The sequence below is a fragment of the Bos grunniens genome, chromosome 13, assembly GCF_055505025.1.
Source record: "Bos grunniens cultivar Pamir isolate PY7600 chromosome 13, Bosgru_T2T1.0, whole genome shotgun sequence".
Lineage (NCBI taxonomy): Eukaryota > Metazoa > Chordata > Mammalia > Artiodactyla > Bovidae > Bos > Bos grunniens.
Window position 1 is genome coordinate 51,388,324 of NC_141177.1, and position 20,929 is coordinate 51,409,252.

The window sequence follows — 20,929 nt, forward strand, 5'->3', positions numbered from 1 at the left end:
AACACAAAGCAGAAGCAACATTGTAACAAGGTCAATGAAGACTTTAAAAATGGTCTAAATCAAAAAAAGGGAGAAAGAAACAAAGCATCCCAGGAGGACCACTAGCTCCTTGGACAAGAGATTCCTGTGGATCCAGGATGGTGGGGGAGGGCACTCAGATACAGCAACACTGAAGGAGAGACCCGAAAAGAGCGGGAGGTGGTGACACCGACAATCTACGAAAAAGGGCACTTCAGGCAAAGAGGACAGCAAGCCTGTGCGAAAAGGCCAGTCGCGTTCAAGAGACAGCAAGGAGGCCTTGATGGCTGAGCAGAGTAGGCAAGGGCAGAGTGGCATGAAGTGAGAGAGCAGAAACAGAGGAGAGGAGCCTGCGTACACAGGCCCTGTAGACTGTGGTCAGGATCCTGGCCTGTGGCTGCGGGGGATGGAAAAACACTGGTTGGCTGTGGACAGAAGAGCAATCAGGACTTTGCTGGTTCAGTGGTTAAGAATCCGTCTGCCAAAGTAAGGGACTTGGGTTCGATCCCTGGTGGCGAACTAAGATTCCACATGCCGAGGGGGAACTAAGACTGCGCACCATAACCAGAGAGCCCATGCGCTGCAACTGCTGAGCCTGCGCACCACGAGAGAGGCCCACATGCCACAACCAGAGACGTCCACGTGCTGCAACTAGGCAGAGAAGCCCCTACGTGCCGCAGTGAAGACCCACCAGTCAAAAAAGGACAATGTGACGCGACGTGGTTTTAACAGGCTCACCCTAGGGTGATGGAAGTCCAGAAGAGTGACAACCAGAGAACTGAAAATCTATGTAAAAGAATAAGAAACTGTCTGCTAGATATGGACCGAGGGACACTAAAATACCTGCCCACCAAAAACACAGGAAAAAAATTCCTCTTGACTGTGATTTACAATTAGAAAGCCTGAGTCAAATATGTCATATACCTCTATGGTGTATACTTCCACCTCCATTTTCACTACTTCCAATTTTGTTAGCGTATGTTTGTTTTGCCATCAGTTTTCTCATTCAAACACACACAGATGCACATGTACCTACACACAACTGTTCCTAATATATCTTTTTAAAAATTGCCTCAAGGTCTTTGTGAAGACTTTTCCAGGAACTGGAATATATAACTCACTGGCCTAACACAGCCCTTGAAACTCCCATCAAAACATTTATTTATCAAGTATCTACTGAGCTCCCACCAGGTGTAAAACTCTGTGCTACACAGTGTGGCTCTGAAGGTGACAGATCCCACTCCAGCTCTCAGGATACAACAGCCTAGATGGGGATACAGACAAGACAACAGTGCGCTGGGGGCCTGGGACAGCAACAGAGGAGCACCAGTGCTGGCGAGGGGGAGAGCGAGACAGCCTTGGACAACGATGGAGCTAAGAACTAGAGAATGAGCAGAACAGCCACATGAAGAGGACTCAATATTTTGATATTAATGCTCTGCCAAAAGCACCTCTTGAAATGCACCTGTGTTTCTGGAGAGGTGATATTTACAGCTAGCCAATAGCCAGGCTGGGGGATACAGCACAGGCCATGGGTCCAGGACAGGGGTTCATGTCCAGGTGGCAGGAGAGGACAGAACAGTCCCAAGCCAACAGCGACACGGCACTCTGACTCTGCAGCACCTACTATCAGAGCAGCTCATTTACAAGGATAATACCTCAAGGCTCTGGACTAAGAGATCCAAGTAGCCTTCAGTGACAAGAGCAACTAGAGCCTCAAGTGACAGGGTCACCGAGGACCAGCTGGGATAGAGCAGTATCTCTGGATAAGGCTCAAGTTTCTAAGACCTTCCTACTTCATTCCCGTACACTGGCTCACTTCTCAACAATTTCCACCTCTACTCACTTTGATCTAATTTTAAAGTAACATGTTACTCTCCTAAAAGCTGCTCCCTACTGATTTCCATGTAAGGGTATTTGGTTTTAACAGACTGAGAATTAAAAAAAATAAAAATGTCCTTGGACAGACAGAAAGGGTTCCACCTAACTTTTCCGCTAAACTCTGTAACCCTGTAGGTGGTACCGTCTTCTGGCTGCTGTCATCTGATGCCTGTAACAGGCTTCCCCACTACCCTCCTTCTTAAGGTACTTTTAGAATACAAGATGTGACCACAAAATCATGTTTGGCAATCCCTCAGCATCCCTAGAGTGGGGCTCCTGAGCTTGAACAGTACAACAGTGAAGGAAGGACAGGAGCTCTGAGATGACTCCAACATGGATGGAGGTTCCTAGAAATTGTGCCTGTGTTACCGAGAAACTTCTGTTGTGAACTCTTAAGTCTACCTGTCTGAGTCAAAGGAATGACTTCCCGTTAAAGTAGAAAAAGCATTCATAAATTATGAATGATATAATGCATACATATAATCATTTACATGATGGGGCATTATATGTAAATGACCAAAACAATGAGCCTGACATTTCATCATCAGCTACTTGCCCCATGAACCATGGGGGTGTCAGCTTCTTATTACTGTCTCCTTCCACGTGGTTTATTATGCTGTGATATATATATACTAACTTCCTACCAGGGTAAAAAGAAGGAAATATTTGCTTCTAAGATACAGTTCAGAACTATAAATTGTAAAGGAATAATCAAAGAACATTTAGCTTTTTATGTGAAATTTGTATAAAATGTTAAATTACAGTTATCAAAATAAACTTGTTTCATTAAAGTCCTTAGCTAATATCACAGATGGGAAGGAATATCAAAAATACCTAGCTACAATGTTATGTGGCAGCCTGGATAGGAGGGGAGTCTGAGGGAGAACCGATTCATGTATAGGTCTGGCTGAGTCCCTCTGCTGTCCACCTGAGATTATCACAACACTGTTAACTGGCTATACCCCAATACAAAATAAAAAGTTAAAAAAAAAAAAAATGAGGTAAAATCACAATCCAGCAGTTCAAGGATCAGTAGGACAGAGGACTGGCATGCTGGCTGGCACTGCCACGCTGCAGGGGGTCCCAGAGAACCCACTTGCCACCACAGACAGGGCTGATCTTCTGCTATCAGTGATGACACCCATCCTGCATTTTTTAAATCCATTTTTCATGATTACAGACGATCGACGGCACTTGAGGGTTTCAACAGTGCTACCCACAAACAACAGTCAATAATCAAATTACCTGGGGTAGGAAGCCTGGGCTTGCTGAGTAGGAAGGGCTGGGTTTGCAGATGGTGGCACTGCTCCTTGGCTGAGGGAAGACAGCTGCTCTGGGGGTAGGCTGTAGCTCTGCAGGTGGCTCATCTGGGCGCTCCCTGCGACCAGGTAAGCACCACTCTGAGGAGGGTACACCTAGAACAGTTTCACATAAAACATGTTAGGTTCCCTCTGATTTTAACAGGCATGCTTTCAATTACAAACAGAACAATCACATCTCCGAAATCCTTTAAGTTACTTCTGCTGTCAGGCATTTGAAAAAATTACTTTTCAGTGACGTGGGCTTCTGATGATTTTTGTTCTTAGGTAAACAATAGCAAAACTCATGTTCCCCTCCATACAGAAGCAGTAAAGAAACTTAGCTTGAAATCTGATACTGATATAATCTCTCTTTCCATGTTGATACTGTATCTCCCTAAAAGGAATCCCTGACTCAATGGACATGAGTTGCAGCAAACTCCAGGAAATAGTGAAGGACAGGGGAGGCTGGCACGCTGCAGTCCATGGGGTCACAAAGAGTCACATGACTTAGTGACTGAACAACAAAGGGATCCCCCAAAATGCTTAAGAAAGTGTATTTGAATTCACTGTTTTACAGCAACAGTTCACACATACCTATTAGAGATATACTAAATATTTCCTAATTACAGTTTATTGAACACAGAGCAAGCTAAGCTACCCTTCAAAGCCTGCAGGGTCAGCAGACTTTGTCAAGGGCCCAGACAGTACATGTGTCAGACTTTGTGGACCACATGGTCTCTACTGGCACTACTGAGCTCTGCTTATAGAGAAAGCAGTCAGAAATGATGTAAAACCGAAGAGAATGGCTGTATTTCAGTAAAAGTTAAAAAAAAAAAACCAAAACAGGTGTAAGGGCTGCATTTTTGCCCTTGGGCCATTGTTTGTGAATCTCTGCATCTAAAAACTGTATTTGTTTTAAGCCAGAGAGATTAAGGTCTCAAGTGCCTCCCAAATCTTAACATGCATAATATTCTAATTTTCTGTAGTATTCATTAGATCCTTCCATTTCACATGTTTGAAAACTGTTCAGGGAGTGCGACTCTCACTAGCTGTTACTGTAAGACGGTAATACCACCATCAGGACACAAAACCACCACCATCTGAGTGCCTGTGTTAAAGCCACAAGAGACCGCACTACACACAGAATCCAAAAGGTCTTCATTGTAAACACAGCTAGTCCAGTCCTCACAAATGCAATTGTTTGTACTTTGCAAAACCAACAGGAAGGGGTTCTGTTTGTCTGTTGGCTCGTGCTGGTATCATGACTCATGGGTACGTGCTGTCCAGCCCCACATTTCTCAGGTCTGGCTGCTCTTCTTCAGGGTTCTGGCCCCTCCCTGCAGAAGTGCACCTCACCAAAAAACAAAAAAAACTCACCTGCACAAAGTTTATGGTACTCTGTGTGGATAAAATATGGTGTCTGGCGAACTGCTCCCTACACCTTGCACTTGGTGAGTTTGTGGGAAATGGGCTCTGGAAACTGCTGGTGTGACGAGTTTTAGGGGCCTGTGCTGCATCACACATGTTCCCATGTAATGGAACAGAAAAAAATTCAGATCAAGGCAGCTCACTGTAAAACTGAAAATGGGAGATACTCACAAGGACTTAGTAATATTAAGAAACTGTACTCAGAAAAAAACTGTCCTTCTTAACCAGAAAATTAGATGTGAAGCTTTAAAAATACATAGATGTTTGGATCTCACACCTGGATTCAATATGCCTGGGGTACAGCCAATGCGTCTGTATTTTTTTTTAACTTGATGGTGACTGATGTGCACTTCTGCATAAATATAATTTTTTTGAACAAGAACTATCGGTATAGTTAGCATACTATACATTGTATTTGTCAATTAAAAAATCTTCTAAACTTTCTTTTTACTCTGAACATTACTTTTGGGAAGTTCCACATTTTATAAAAACATAGCTATTTCAAATAATCTCAAATATATTTGAAAATTTTAAATGAGATGCTTGAGCTTTTAAAAGCTTACCTGAGAACCAGAAACTCCAGATGACTGAATATAATACTGCTGATTCTGTAATTTTGCATACATGGAATACATGGGGTCTTCATTCATTAACTTGGTATACAAGGACAGGGCTTCCATCACTTTCACATTCAGTTCTGAGAGTTCTGAATGTTTTCTGAAATATTATACAAGAATGTAAAACATCACTGCTATTTAAATGTTCTAAGTAATAAGATGCATCAAAATAGCAAAAGTAGGCAAGAATGCTGTTAAGTAGACTCTATTAAAAATATAACTTGGTGACAAAAAAAAAAATATCTTATAGTTTAACTCCAAGGCAACCAAAAAAAGATTTAGGTGTTGTATGGGTAAGATTTAGGTGTTGTGTGGGAAGGACTTGAGCTTACTGCACTTGACTTTACCTCAAAGTATCTAGGTTTCCCTCATTAGTAACAGATGGGTCATGTGTGGGGCTTGATGATGCCACTAACAGCAAATATGATTACAACAGTTAACCCTTATTAAAAAAAAGGACTAACATCAGAAAGTCACACAAATTCTCACTTTAAAAAGGGGGCGGCAGGGACAGATGGGTCTAATTTTGATTCTCACATCTAATGGAAAACAAGTGAAAACTGGCATATCTGTAAAAACAAAATAAAAAGGCATCTCCATTCCAAGATGCAGCTTAGAGAGCTCTGTAGAGAAGAGGCCATGCAGCACAAGCAGCACACACACGGTCTTACCTATCAATATCCTCCAGCTTCTCATCAATGAGAGGCCCCATCTGGTGACACATTGCTAAGATGACGAGATGGAAGAAATATAAGACAATGCAGCAAAAGACAGCAACTCTCTAAAAGATGTCATTTGGAATAATAAAAATTCTATCAATTAACCTCAGGCCCACAAAACCCAAGACTGGTTTTCCTGAATAGTTATAAAATCAATACTTTTGACTGATTGCATTGCTGTCAGAAAACTTTAGTACCAATCTTCATTTTACAACATTTTAAAATGTTGAATAAAATATTTACTTTGGGTAGAAAAGTATAAAAATTTGAATTCTACCAAAGGTTTAAACTGCATGTAAACATGAGACTGGTCACAGAACAGCAAGAAATGTTAACAGTTTTTATATCGTCTTCAATTCTATTTAATAATAAAAGCACTCTGTAAGAGAACATTAGATATAACCCTTAATTATTTTTTACTTGCAAGGTAAATGGAAAACAAGGTTTACCTTCAAGATGAAGTAACTCTGGAAGATCTGGTTGATCATCACTGGGATCTGTACTTTGCAACATCTGTAGCAACTGGTCCATTTTATCCTACAGGAATTAAACAGTTAATATAAAAAGCAACAAATCACGCTGCCACAATGACTTCTCACTTTGTTAATTAGATAATGGATGAACTTATAATTTACAGATATGAAAACTTCAATTTTGCTTTAATGTATTTACTATCCATGTATTTTCTTTACTACCATGTGAAGTCAGAGTCTTGAAACCTATTTCTTCTTGTTTTTGAAACTGATAACAGAAACTCTCTTAAATAAGAAGAAATACAGCAATATTTAAAGTTACAACATGTGATTTCATTAACCTCTTATGTCATGCTAGTGGATTTCCGTCTCACTTTGTTTTGGAGCATCGGTAGCCTGGCCACGGTGACAGGTGTACCCTATCAAGCTGGCATCATTACTTATGACTAACAACTTGGTTACTACTTCTCCACTGGGGAGAATACAGCAGCTGTTTTATAAGGCACAGCTCAGCTCTATTCCAGCTGTTCCTCTTCTAAGTCACACCAGAAGGATTTATTCTACATTCTCTTTCCACCAATGTTTCAGTTTGTCACCAAAAAAAAGGAGGATGATTTGTGGTTTCTCTATTCTCCTGTGTGAAAGGCTGGAAGGCATCTCAAAGCAGTGACTCAGATCTATTTCAGAATCTTTTGTTTTAGACCAACAGAAATAAAGAAGCCATCATGACATAAACACATGTAAGCATTATATTAGCAGAGATGTATCTATATGTAAGTTTAAAAAATCAAAATATAGATCTCCTGTACCAAACAATATTACTATAATAATTGCAAACTTTTCTCCATTCATGGTTTTGACAAGGTTATACTACTAAGCATAGCTACTTAGGTAAATTATTTAAAGACTATCAATTCGAAGCAAAGTTGTTACATAAACCAAAACAAAACTTTACAGTCTGCACAGAAGGAGAGTAGTTTGAGAGATAAATTAATCACTGAGTGAAAACGACACAAGTATATTAAAAAAAACTCTCTTGAAGTCAAAGAATTTCATATTCTGAAATAGATACTACTTTTCAATGTAAAAGAGTCCTAATTTCATTTTAAGTAGTCTAAAAGAGAAGGCACATGTCAGCAAAGTGTCTGAAGTCAAAAAAAGAGAGGGGTAAAATAAGAGTCAGCTAACATGTGGGTAACTTCTGTCCTCTTGGTTTACAGAATTCTATACCCTATTTGAAACTATCTATTAGAGAAATGAGGTTTCTAGATAGACCCTACATGCATTTTCTTTATTAATATTTATTTATTTGACTCTGCCAGATTAGTTACAGCACATGAGATCTTTGATCTTGTTGTGGCATGTGGGATCCAATTCCTGGACCAGGGATCAAACCTGGGCCCCCAGTGTTGGGAGAGTGGAGTCTTAGCCACTGGACCACCAGGGAAGTCCCCACACATTTTCTGATGTCGTGCTATAGCCAAAGCTGACTTTCCCTGCCCCTATCCAGGCTCTGGCTCTCAGCACAGCCTTCAAAAGAGTGCTCTTCGAACTTTAGTCCTCTGGCTCCCTCCAAACAAGGCTAAAAATCTACAAATCCCTTCACATATTTTAAACAGGAATTCTCATTTTTCATCATTAGTTTAAAATGTTACAAAGGATATAACTGCCAAAAAATTAACTACTGAGATTTAAAAATAAAAGTCAAGGACGTCGGTAGCAGTCCAGTGCTTAGGACTCCACATTTCCAATGTAGGGGGCTTGGATTTGACAGCTGGCTGGCGAACTAAGATCTCACATGCTGTGCAGTGCAGCCAAAAAGTAAAAAGTAAAGTAAATAAATAATAAAAATAAAAGTCACACATTCTTTTGAAATTATTCCAAAAAGTCTCATTACAATAGTGTTTGTAACAGCAAAAAGAAAAAAAAAAAAAGAAAACCCACAGAGAAATGAAAACAACCGAACTGTCCAACAAGAGAATGAAGTCATGATAAACCCACACTATGGAAGATTAAGCAGGAAGTTAAAATGAGAAGGGACAACTATACCTACGACATGGCAAGAAGGGGACTAGAGAGGAAATTTCCAGGAGAATTTTGACTTGGTCTGTATTATTTGAATTTTTGTAACAACAAAATACATGCATTAATCAAGGACTGAATTTTTTAGAGAAGAGAAGAAAACCACTTCAACTTCAATATCAAGTAAGGTGCTCTCGGGCAGAAAGTCACTTACCTCATCAATGTAGGCTGGTTCTGGCTCTGGTTCTATCGTTTCTACCTGAACTTCATCACTAAATTGTACCGTCTTCTTCTCTGTTTTAACTGAAAAACATGTAACAATTATCTTTTCCATATCATAAAATTACAATTTTATCTTAAAGTACTTTAAGTTGCAGGAAAGAATCTAGGTGTTTCCTATATTCTTTTCAATCTGACAGACTCAATTTAAGGGATACACCACTAGCAGATTATGGCAGTAATGACAGAACAATACATTATGAAACTGCGTAAAGACTTCTTAATTTTCTCTTCTAAAGATTATATGTTTTCCATAACAGATACTTCACTAAAAATAAGAGCTATATCTCTGGAAAAAGATTAATCACCTATTACAAATGAGAGTTCAGTAAACTGCTGAATGAAAAGCAAAGTTTTACAATGGTATAAATGAACTCTGCTATTTAAAATTAGTCCTTTTCAAATTACCAGTTCTTTCAAAGAAAAATCTCCGCTTTTCCACAGGCCATACTCTTTCAATATAGTGAATTTGGGAAGTGAGCTGTATATTCCCTGCACGCCACTCAGACTTTTTTTTTTTCACTAAGGGAATGACATTTAGGCCAGTGGAGAACTTTACAAATGGCCTTGGCAGGGATCTGAGTTTTTCCACTAAATCAGTCTGTATTTTTTGTAGTTACATTATTCTTTGCAATGAAAGGGTGGTTACTAAGGGATCTGCAAACTAGAAGTACATATTTCTCTTGCTCAACAAAGCAATGTTTAAAAAGTATTCAATATATCACTAACTAGCAAGTATAAGGTTATCATTTCCACAGCAACTGACTTTCTCCAAAGTAATACTGAGAGGCACATACAGTCTTAAAGGAATGAACTTTCTTTTGGGATCTTTTTATCCATGTATCAATATAGTTGCCTTCCCCTGTGGCTCAGTGGTAAAGAGTCCACCTGCCAATGCAGGAGACACAGGTTTGATCCCTGCGTTGGGAAGATTCCCTGGAGAAGATGGCGACCCACCCCAGTATTCTTGCCTGGAAAATCCCATGGACAGAGGAGTCTGGCGGGCTACAGTCCATGGAGATGCAAAGAGTCAGACAAGACTAAGCATCTAAATAACAACAAATCAATGTAGTCACGCAGTATTCATAAAAATTAAGACTCAAGGTGGAAAGAGGGGGAGTGGAAAGGTGCAGAATTAAGGAAGGAAAATAATATTTATTAAACCACTAAATGTGCTTAATGGAATACTGCATTTCCCCCAATGAGTCTCCAATATAATCCTCTAAGATATACCCACCCTGTGAATGAGGTCAACAGTGGCTTAGAAGGATTAAAAGCAAATCAATGGCAAGGCCTGGACCTGAATGCCCATCATTCTAGCTGCACTAGCCCACACTACTGGAATCCAGCCTGTGACTTTACTCTGAGAACAGTAAGTCATATCACTTATATATCCTATATTGGACTTCCCTGGTGGCTCAGACGGTAAAAGCGTCTGCCTACAATGGGGGAGGACCCAGGTTCAATCCCTGGGTCGGGAAGATCCCCTGGAGAAGGAAATGGCAACCCACTCCAGAATATAAATGGAAAAGAGTTTAATCTCCAATAAAGGAATATATTCATCCCACAGAAGTCACAATAAAGAAAAAGTCTACACACACAAGAAATTTCAGCTTATTTCACTTTCCCATGGGAGAAAAAGAGCCACCCGCTATAGATATTTCCACTTTTTATCCTGAACTATAGACACGTAGAGAGCTGGGACAGCCCTGCAAGGTAGACTTGCCATCCTAACAGCTGGCCGTGCACAAGTCTGCAGTGTTTTTTCTCTTAGGGGCTAATACTGTTACTTTGTTTGCGTGCATTATGTTTGTGTATTATGTGTCACATGTGTATAAATATCAATACACACACACATATACACATATATTATAAAGTCCTTTCACAGAATCTTACTGACTCTTCAAAATGTAAACAAGCTAAGTAGCTCAGGCTACTTCTCATTAAGTGAAGTGGACCTCTATTTCCTCATACAGAACAATACTACAAGGATCTTGCTAACACTCCTTTTCCAAACTTGAGAACTATAACTCCATTACATAAGCTCTGATGCTCTCTTTTAGGTGGTCCAGAGTGAAACACATGAAAATAGCTAGAAAATTCATTTTAAGGCTACCTTGCTATGTGACAGGGAAGAAGATGGGTACTTTATCCATGTGACATACTGGATCTCATCTGGAATGGACATTCAAGACAATTCTATCCAACAACTAACTCAACATAAACAAACAAAAACAAAACAAAATCAGAGATAAAAACAAAAACAAAAAAAACCTCACAGCAAAATATAGAAAAGTTCACCATTATCAAAATGGGCACATTATGCACTGCCATTTAAACTAGGTTCTACAACTTGTTCTTGAGTTTAACAAAAAAGAACTTCATAAAGGAATGGGTATCGGAATCTGTCTGTATTAAAGTGACATAAAACATCCTGAAAATAACTATGAGACGGCACTGTTTTATCCAGGATCTGTAATGTATGCTATTAAAGCCTTCTCTTGAAAGAAGAGCATTTCTGTATTTTCAAAGAAAAGTGTATCTTTACTAATACATAGACACTTATTTATCATTTATTGTATAAACATTTATACAGTCTGTATTCTGGATACAGAGAAGGCAATGGCACCCCACTCCAGTACTCTTGCCTGGAAAATCCCATGGACGGAGGGACTGGTGGGCTGTAGTCCATGGGGTCGCTAAGAGTCGGACACGACTGAGCAACTTCACTTTCACTTTTCACTTTCATGCATTGGAGAAGGAAATGGCAACCCACTCCAGTGTTCTTGCACAGAGAATCCCAGGGATGGGGGAGCCTCGTGGGCTGCCGTCTATGGGGTCACACAGAGTCAGACATGACTGAAGTGACTTAGCAGCAGCATTCTGGATAAGACTCAATACCAAGTACTGCTGTAAATAAAACAACTGAGACAAAGATCTTTTCTTAAAATTCTCGTAAACTGAAAAAGACCAAAGCAAATGGTGATTTATAACTCTCTTTGATCTCTTCTATCTGGCGTTACAGAAAGATAAGATGAGCTGAGACATTTTGCCAAGATAACTAACATACAAAAGCCCTTAAAACTCAAAACATTTCAGTCACTAATAGAAACCTTTCTAGATGAGAACATATTTCTGCTTCCTTAAACAGAGGTAGAATATGACTTACTCCTGATGACTCAAACTTATCATTAGGAAGATTCATCACAGTATTTTGTGGAAATACAGTGGCCCACCTACCAACATTTCGATAGGCTACTGGCAGTTGACATCTTCTGCAATGATTATGCCTGCCAGTAATACCACTTTTCCTCCTCGGCCCCACTTTTTAGTCCGTTTCTCCTTGTCAGCAAAGCTTCGGAAGTCAGAAAGTACTGACATGGTTAGGTATGGTTCCTTCTGAATATCTGACATTAAGTGTAGGAAAGCCATTAAGTTGCTTAGAGGCTACTGCTGCCAGGTTTGAGGCTGGACATTAGGGAAATGAACTAACCTTAGAATAGGAAGAAATCTCCACAAGGTTACACTGCATTTGTTGCACTATTGTCAACTGATGATACCAAAAATACAAGATTAAATTCTACAAAACTTAATTTGCATTTCTGCAATGACAAATAAATACACACGCACATATTTTTTTTTTCCTAAATAAAAGTCTACAGCCTGATAAACTGACTGGGGAATTGTATTTTTAATAAACACCTTGGAGGCTCTAACATTTGAGAATTCTTGCTCCAGAAAGCTGAATTTTAGAGAATTAAGGATTACTGTCCAGTGATAGACCAGAAAATACTTACTCATTTCAGGCTCAACAGTGAGATCTGCAGTCACAAAATTTGAAGGGAAGAGCCCCATGCCTTGATGGGTTTCCCCTTTCCACCAGTTGGGGTCACTAAGAGGAACAACAAAAAAAAAAGAACACTTTACTATAACAAAGAATTCTTATTTTTATTTATCTTTACCTTTTATGGTGTTTAACTTATATCATTACCAGATGTGAAGCCCACAAGAATCCAATGGAGGAAATGAATGTAGCATTATTACAAATACGAGATGAGGTCTCAGAGAAGACATGAGACTCTAAACACAGTTCTTTTTCATATTTTGGAAGGCTAGTAAATGCTCTGAGGATCTAATATAAGGCTCTGAACTCTCTCCCCCGCAAAAGACAGATCCCCAGACTTAACTATCAACTTCAGGACTTCTCTGCTGGTCCAGTGGTTAAGAATCTCCCTGCCAATGCAGGGGACATGGTTTCAATCCCTGGTCCGGGAAGATCCCACATGCAGCAGGGCAACTAAATCCACATGCTGCACTAGAGCTCTAGAGCCCACGCTCCACAAGAAAAGCCACCACAATGAAAAGCCCACACACCGCACTACAGTAGCCAGACCCTGCTCGCTGCAACTAGAGAAAGCCCATGCGCAGCAATGAAGACCCAGCACAGCCACAAATAAAAAATTAATATTTTTTTAAAAAACTGTCAACTTCAGGTGGTTAATAGGCTCCAGTCTAACAATTTTAACAAGATAGATGGTAGACTCCGAATCCAGACCTCCATTCCTAAATCAGTGTTCTTTGTAGCACACATGAGCATATTGTCCATCCACAAGAGAACACACATGATAGTAACATCACGAGGAGCACAAAATGTTCACAAGGAACACAATCACCAGCGCATCCCCACACTCACCACTGGATCCCCAGTGCCTAAGATAAGGAAAGCTGCTGCTGCTGCTGCTAAGTCGCTTCAGTCGTGTCCGACTCTGTGCGACCCCATAGACGGCAGCCCACCAGGCTCCGTCGTCCTGGGATTCTCCAGGCAAGAATACTGGAGTGGGTTGCCATTTCCTTCTCCAATGCATGAAAGTAAAAAGTGAAAGTGAAGTCGCTTAGTCGTGTCCGACTCTTAGCGACCCCATAGACTGCAGCCTACCAGGCTCCTCTGTCCATGGATTTTCCAGGCAAGAGTACTGGAGTGGGGTGCCATTGCCTTCTCAAAGCTAGCCAGCACTCAAGAAAGATTTTTTGAATGAATGAATGATCAAGGTTTCGGGCAACTTCCAAATAACCAGCTCAAACTACTTCATTTTCTTTCACTCAAGAAAACATACTAGTACGCAAGTGTGATAGATACTACAGGAATAATCTTAGATCTATTTGAATTGACCTTCAAAAACCACTTGCAAAAAATTTTAGCACTTCATTATGAGTAACAATCACCAGCAGTCATTTTCAAGTAAACATAAAACTGTAGTAAAAAAGAGATACACTGTATCATCTCCCTGATGATATAAATTACTTCAATATTATATATTTCTTCTTTTTTTTTTTTCCGGACAAGGGGCATAGTCAGGAGGATGGCACGCACGTCCAAGAGCAAGCCTGAGTTGCACTCCAGGGTCTCTCATTCCAGACGAGGAACCAAGGCCCTCCCCCAGCAGGACAGATTCTTGACAGACCACAGCAGAAATCAACCTAATTTTACACTCTAGGGAGAGCAGGAGAAAAGAACCACAGGCTGGCTGTGGGGGTCAAGGGGAGGGAGAGAAAGGTCAGCGAGGCCCAGAGACCTCCTCCTAAGTAGTGACCCAGCGAATCCCCCAGAGAGGAGAGCTGGAGAGCAAGGGTATCTTTGTGTCCCCTTTTGTGGCACAAAAAGGCAGGAGTCCTTTATGCTTTGCCTCCAAAGGGTCTGGAAAACAACCAGGGTCTGGGGCTTAGGGTTCCCAGCATCTTTGGATCCTTCTGAAGCCTGTTATGACAGGACGAGTCAGGGACCACCAGGCCCAAGGGAATGCTCCTAAAGGCTGGAACGAGGTGTGAGAGAGCAGGGAGGTGGGTCAGGAGACCCTCAGGAGCAGGGTCTGGGGGTCACCACGTGTCGTCTCTCAGTCACATTCCTCTTCATCTCCCTGCTATTGAGTCCACAGTGGAGGGTCAGAAGGATCTATTGGAATCGCATCACTGAGACTTTGGAATCGCATCACTGAGACTATATATTTCTTATAAATTCCATAAATGCATATATGTTTAGTGTATTTTCTAAAATCTTAACTTTTTTTACTAATTTAACAGTGTATAGTATTAGATAGAACCAAAAATGAACAGAGTAAACTAGGCCTCCAAAACAAATAGAAAGCATTTAAAGTGATAGATGAGAAAAAAAATTAAACTATAAAATACAAATCCCAACAGTATGACACAAACAAAGCAACCGACTGTCTGTCCTACAGAGAAAATACCTGAGTCAATATTTGATTTTATTATGTTTGATAAGGCAGTCAGCAGGAATAAATGAAACACAGAATATATTATGTATCTTCAAGTGAGTATTCAACTTAGTAGTAACCATCACCTGTCATCAAGAACTGTAATAATTTCTCCAGCTTTAAAAGTCAGTTCATTATCTTCAGCAGCTTCAAAGTCGTATATAGCACGAACTTTCCGGCCTTCATGTTGATGGTTAGTTAAGAGGTTGGATGTGCTTGGATACAAAGTGGAAAGGGTGGTTGACTGCTGCCTTTGTTCCTTCAGGGACAACTCAATGGCTGGAAAATAATGAGTTTAAAAAAAAAAAAAAAAAAAAAGACCCAAAATGTTAATATACCCAACAATCCTAAGAAGTACAAAAAAGTATCTGAGGGCAAAAAGTATTCTTTCAATAATGTAGTGGGAAGCTAGCACATATCCTGATATAATAATAGTGAACAAAAATAATGACATTGATTGTATTCATTCATTCACAGCTTAAAAAATAAATAAGCTAACAAAACAGCTGAAGAGCATGATGGCTTTTTTTACTGAACAGGTACAATTTAAAATACTCTGGGTAATAAAGTGATATAAACTCAAATCTGTTTTTTAAATTTATCTACAGATATTTTATATTTTCTTTCCTCTTCTCAGTTTATTTCTAATAGCTTAAGTTTACCAAATAATAATCAAAATCACTTTGGAAGTCAGAAGTCCCAAGCTGGAGTCCTTCACTGGGGGCTCATTAAACAGGAGTCTCAAAGATAGCATTTGAGAGCCTGTGTTTTATTGTTCCAAAGGTCATTCTCAGGTAAGCAATCTAAGAACTGGAATTTGGAAACAAATGCAGTGAAGTCTCACCTAACACCCCAAATAAATCTTAAATGTGTCTGCTCTATCTCCTCCCCAGTGCAGGCCATCACCACTCAGGCTTTGTAATGTAATCTTAATGAATTGACTACACCATTTTCAATTCAATACATAATCCCTTCTTCCCTGCCACCTCTGTTCCAAATGAATAAAAGATTAGATGAGAAAATAAAACTTTAAAATTAACAAGAAAAAATAGGAAATCAGGAGCCTGGGAGAGAGGAAAATACCTTAAGACATTAAAAAAAATTGTAAAAGAAAAGCAAAAATTTTGACTACATCAAAATTTAAAACTTGTTTAATACAACATGCCATTATCAAAGTTAAACTATAAGCCAAAACCCAAGAGTAGACATCCACAACAGGTATAACAAGCAAAGGTTGATATCCAAAATAAAAACTATATATACACCATTACCTAGGAAAAAAATATAGAAAAAGAGACAATCAAAGCAGCTAATAAACACACAAAAAAGGACTGAACCTCACTAGTAATCAAGAAAATAAAAATTAATTAGGTATCATTTCAAACCCATCAGATTCACAAAAATTACTCTGACGATACCAAATGTCATCATGAGACTAGAAATAATAAGTGAATAATAAGAGCTTTCATACACTGCAAATGGGAAAGCCACAACTAGTAGTAAAGTTGAAGATGTACCTACTCCATAAGGCAACAATACCACAAAACGATCTTTCACATGCACACACACACACTGAAGAACATGAAAAAGGATATTCAATGCTGCAAACGCATTATAGTAAAAGAAATCAGAAAATCCAGATGTCCATCAGTAGGAAGGAAGATAGACTAAAGCAGGTGCTTATTAGAACCTAAAGCAGGTGCCAATACTGGAATATTATACAGCAGTTAAAACAAATGAACTTGACATAAATACCTTATTATGAATAGATCTCAAACATTGCATGAAAAAAACAAGTTGCAGACGGTACCTAGAGTGCAGTATTTATGAAAAAAGAATTTGCTGGAAACAAACAAGTATTTGGTATTATTTATGGATACACAGATATAGTAAAAATATTATAGAAACAAGACTGAACAGACATACACGACAGTAGCTGCCTTGGAAGAGGAGAGGAAAAAAGTGATACTGAAGAGAGGAACAGAGGAGAACAAAGCAGATTTCAGCTTTGGCTGTGAACTATTTCCTTTATTTTTAAACATCTTAGGGGAAAAAATATCAAGTAAGAGACCTATCATCTTCCCAGGGTCAGGGACTTAAAAAATGTACCTTTCGCTAAATCTTCCTCTTCTTTTTTGTTAGCCGCAGTACCAGGATCCTTGGCTACCAGAGCTGGGCTTGCTTTCGCTTGTTCTGCAGCCTAACACAGAAAAAAAAAAAATGATATTTGAAAGCTGTTCTCAAATTTTCCTACTCCCATTAATCTAAGAACTCACAAGACCCCTCCTTGAATTAATCCACCAGACTTCTGAACAAGAAAGAAATCCAAGGGGGAGAAGTCTCCACTTTGAAAGGAGACAGAGCTGAGGCAGGACTGGAGAAAACAGACTGAGCATTCATTTCTTAGGGATGTCAGAACAACCACACTTTGCCAGATGTGACTGAAAAGGGGACACTAAAGGCAGCCAGTATGTAAACCAGCAAACACAGGCTAGAGGAGATCTCAACATTTCTGGAAATTTTTATAACGAGAAAACGGGGTGCAAGGGGAAAGGAGATGACTACTTTTAAAACAAGTAGTTTTTAAAACATCTAGACAAGACTTATATTTTGTTGTTTCCTTCCAGCTCAGAAGTCAGGAATCCAAATTTCTATATAATAATATAAATGTTCATAAGATTATACTATCTTCTAAACTAAAATACTAGTAGTCAATGTTGACAATATATTACTGTCCATCTTAAACATATTTTGTAAATAAAGTACTGGACAAGTAAACAAACATACACATTGATTCATGCTTATAGAATCACAAAGCTTCCAAAGCCTGAAACTTTTTGGTGGCCATCAAGGAGAATTAGACTCCAGCCTCCTTTTTCAACCATTCCATCATTTACCAGAACTGCTGGCACGCGCGTACACACACACACACTTTGACGCCTCTGACACACACTTGATTCTACTCATAACGTCTTCCCCTCTAGCTCCTTTTACTCCATCCACATTTTTTCCTACTAAGTTTCAACCCAAAAGTCAGGGAATAGCTAAAATATCACTTTATCAGCGAAACACTCCTAAACTCTCTAAGTAAGCATCTCCTCCTTTGCGTTCCTCTGATTTTCAACAAGGTCCTAGGACATGGGTAGATAAGAAGGCAGGCTGTGGAGTCAGGCCAATGCAGTGTATGTCCCAGATGTACCACCTTCTAATGCACGAACCTGGAGCCCATAAGCCTCCAGCCTCCTTGTGTCTCAAGTTCCTCCTCTACAGAATGAGGCTGCTTACATGTCTATCTCCATAATCAGGATGTGTGTTCCTTGAGGGCTGTTGTGGCAGTTTAGTTGCCAAGTTGTGTTCAACTCTTTGTGACCCCATGGACTGTAGCCCACCAGGCTCCTCTGTCCATTGGATTTTCCAGGCAAGAATACTGGAGTGGCTTGCCATTTCCTTCTCCAGGGGATCTTCTCCACCCAGGTATCAAACCTGGGTCTCCTGCATTGTAAGCAGATCCTTTACCAACTGAGCTACCAGGGAGACTCCTTGAGGGCATATGGCCCTAAATATTATAAGCAATGATCGTTGACTAAATGAAAGGCAAAATATTCAACATTATAGTAAATACAGTCTTCACATAATAAATTTTATAATGTCAAACAAATGCACGAGGCATTTATTTTTAGAAAAGCTGATAAGAAAAGAGCTTTTGGACTCACTGAATAGAACATTAAGTATTTTCAATCTGACCCACCTCTAGCTGTAACCTTCCCTGGATAAAAATGTTTTATTATCACACACCTCTTAACACTGAAGGTATGCTTCATCAGAGAACCTTTTTCATTATATATGCTTTTTGTTTCACAATTTAGTGAATTTCACAAACTAGACATATAGATCTTTTATGGTCTGTGAAGGGATCTCTACTGGTCAAGAAGGAAGCGCAGAACTGAGCTATATTAAGCTCTACATTCCTGAACTGCTCTCTTTTCAAAGTTCCTTTCTATCATCAGGTTCCAAGTATAGCAATGCTACTTGTCTTATTAACCAGTCAGACGCAGCAGCAGAGCCAGCATCACTGCTCCCTTGAGGTCAAAAGTCAGTGCTATGAGAGAACCACAGCAGCAAGAGTCAGGTGACTCAGGATGACTTTTCTTAATATTTTTACATTATTTTCTTCTGTACCTGGATGACAAACCATACTTAAAAAAAAAAGTCCTCATGTTTCCAGAGGCTTTTGTTAAATATGCTAACAAATATCTAGTCTGACTAAAATGTTGTAAGCATAAGCGACCAAGTGGCTATAAAATTTGTAGGGACTTCTGCAGTTGATTCCAGATGACAGATTTTTTTTTTTTTAATTAAACAAGGAGCTCTTTACAAACAGGATTTTCAATGACAAACAAGCTCTTCAGAAGCTACTATTAAAAAAAATAAAACACCATTCTACCTCATCATAGTTTATACGCATTTTACATATTTCCTGTCGGCGAAACACAGCAGCTATAACAGAATGAGCTTTCACATACTTCATAACATCTACATAAAAAAAAGTCACTCTTTCCTACTGCTAATCTACATCTTGAATCTTCTGAACAAGACAGGAATCCCATGTCTACACCCATCAGTACGTAAGCACTCTTCCCAGTGTTCAATCCACTTTTTATCCTTCAAATCCTAGTCCGGACAGACACATATCTACTAACCTCAATAGCAAACGGAAGGCAGGATCGTGTAGTGGAAAGAACACTGGACTGAGAGTTGGAAGGCCTGTTCCAGCTCTGTCAACCACTAGCTGTGGCCCTGGGCAAGTCACTTAACCATTCTGGGGCTCAGTACCCTCATCTGTAAAATGAGGGGATTAGATTAGAGGATCACTAAAGTGGCTCCCACAACTACTTGAGACTCGAGGTTAACCCAGCAAAGCTATGGATCAACCAGATTAACTCTCCTTCCTTCTCTTACAGGAATGCAGTTTTCACTTGCACTAAAAGTTGTCCTTAAGAGCAGTGCTGCTCACACTTTAATGTGCACAGAATCATCGGAGATCTTGTTTAAACGGAGCTGATGAATCCACTGCTTGGTGTGGCATGTTTCCACACATGAGTGAGATGACAGTCCTAACAAGCTTCCAGCTGATGATGACGACTGATGGTCCACGAACTACACTGTGAGCATAAGCTCTAGAACAGGTTCTCAGGGTACAGAAACTGACACTCCACTAAGTAGCTACACTCTTCCATTCTCCATAGTGAGTACAGTCTTTGATAATTAAACGCTGCTTCTGTTGTCATGTTATTATACCGTATCTTGGATTATTCTGCATAAAATTATTCCTTAACTACAGAGATTTAGAAATTATACTGAGTTGTAAAAACGAGCTATCAATTATGAATGACTACTTCTCAAGACATAATTTATCACTGTAAAATTAGTCATATGCTAATTTTTTAAGTAAGAAGAAAAATATTCTTTTCTTCTTTCATTTCCAAAATATATTTCTGGATCTTCACATCTCAAGAGGACTTAGATAAATCAGAAGTGCCTTACGAAGAAAGTCTAGATGAATCACTTCATAATTCCCTTGAAACGGCCAAAACCCTGAATGCAAGCCCTTCACAACTAAGCGTTTTCCACTCATGTTATCACATCACTCATTACATTCCACCCCAAGCGGTATAGTGGGGAAAGACAATACAGTAAGTTACCAGACATTTTAAGCCTGCTTAGTCAGGTGGACATCCTAAATAATGGTTACCCAGAAAAGAAAAAGAATAAAAAACGTCCCCTTTCATTTTTTTTTCCTATATGACATAAGTTAGAGATTGAGCCCATTACATAAATAATTTTTTTAAGGCAAATTAAGCCTTTCAGTCAATTATATTTATTAGGAAGAAGAAAGAAGACTTCTGTGCTGGTCAGTTT

General features: G+C 39.4%; 1 protein-coding gene and 1 non-coding gene across 8 annotated transcripts in view; both read right to left on the minus strand.

Moving 5' to 3' along the window:
• Positions 1 to 20,929, minus strand: part of STAM (signal transducing adaptor molecule) — a 73,739-nt gene that overhangs the window by 19,625 nt on the left and 33,185 nt on the right. For all 7 annotated transcript variants that reach the window (XM_086334159.1, XM_086334154.1, XM_086334158.1 and 4 more), the window contains 8 exons: positions 17,120 to 17,210; positions 15,097 to 15,289; positions 12,536 to 12,630; positions 8,674 to 8,762; positions 6,414 to 6,501; positions 5,917 to 5,971; positions 5,192 to 5,345; positions 3,145 to 3,314 (listed from right to left, as the gene is read on the minus strand). In XM_086334159.1, coding sequence (XP_086190285.1) covers positions 3,145 to 3,314; positions 5,192 to 5,345; positions 5,917 to 5,971; positions 6,414 to 6,501; positions 8,674 to 8,762; positions 12,536 to 12,630; positions 15,097 to 15,289; positions 17,120 to 17,210 — 935 coding nt within the window. The remainder of the gene's footprint in view (positions 1 to 3,144; positions 3,315 to 5,191; positions 5,346 to 5,916; positions 5,972 to 6,413; positions 6,502 to 8,673; positions 8,763 to 12,535; positions 12,631 to 15,096; positions 15,290 to 17,119; positions 17,211 to 20,929) is intronic.
• LOC147360982 (small nucleolar RNA SNORD62) lies at positions 14,626 to 14,711 on the minus strand. Its single transcript, XR_015140120.1, has one exon. It is a non-coding gene; the product is annotated as a small nucleolar RNA SNORD62 (small nucleolar RNA).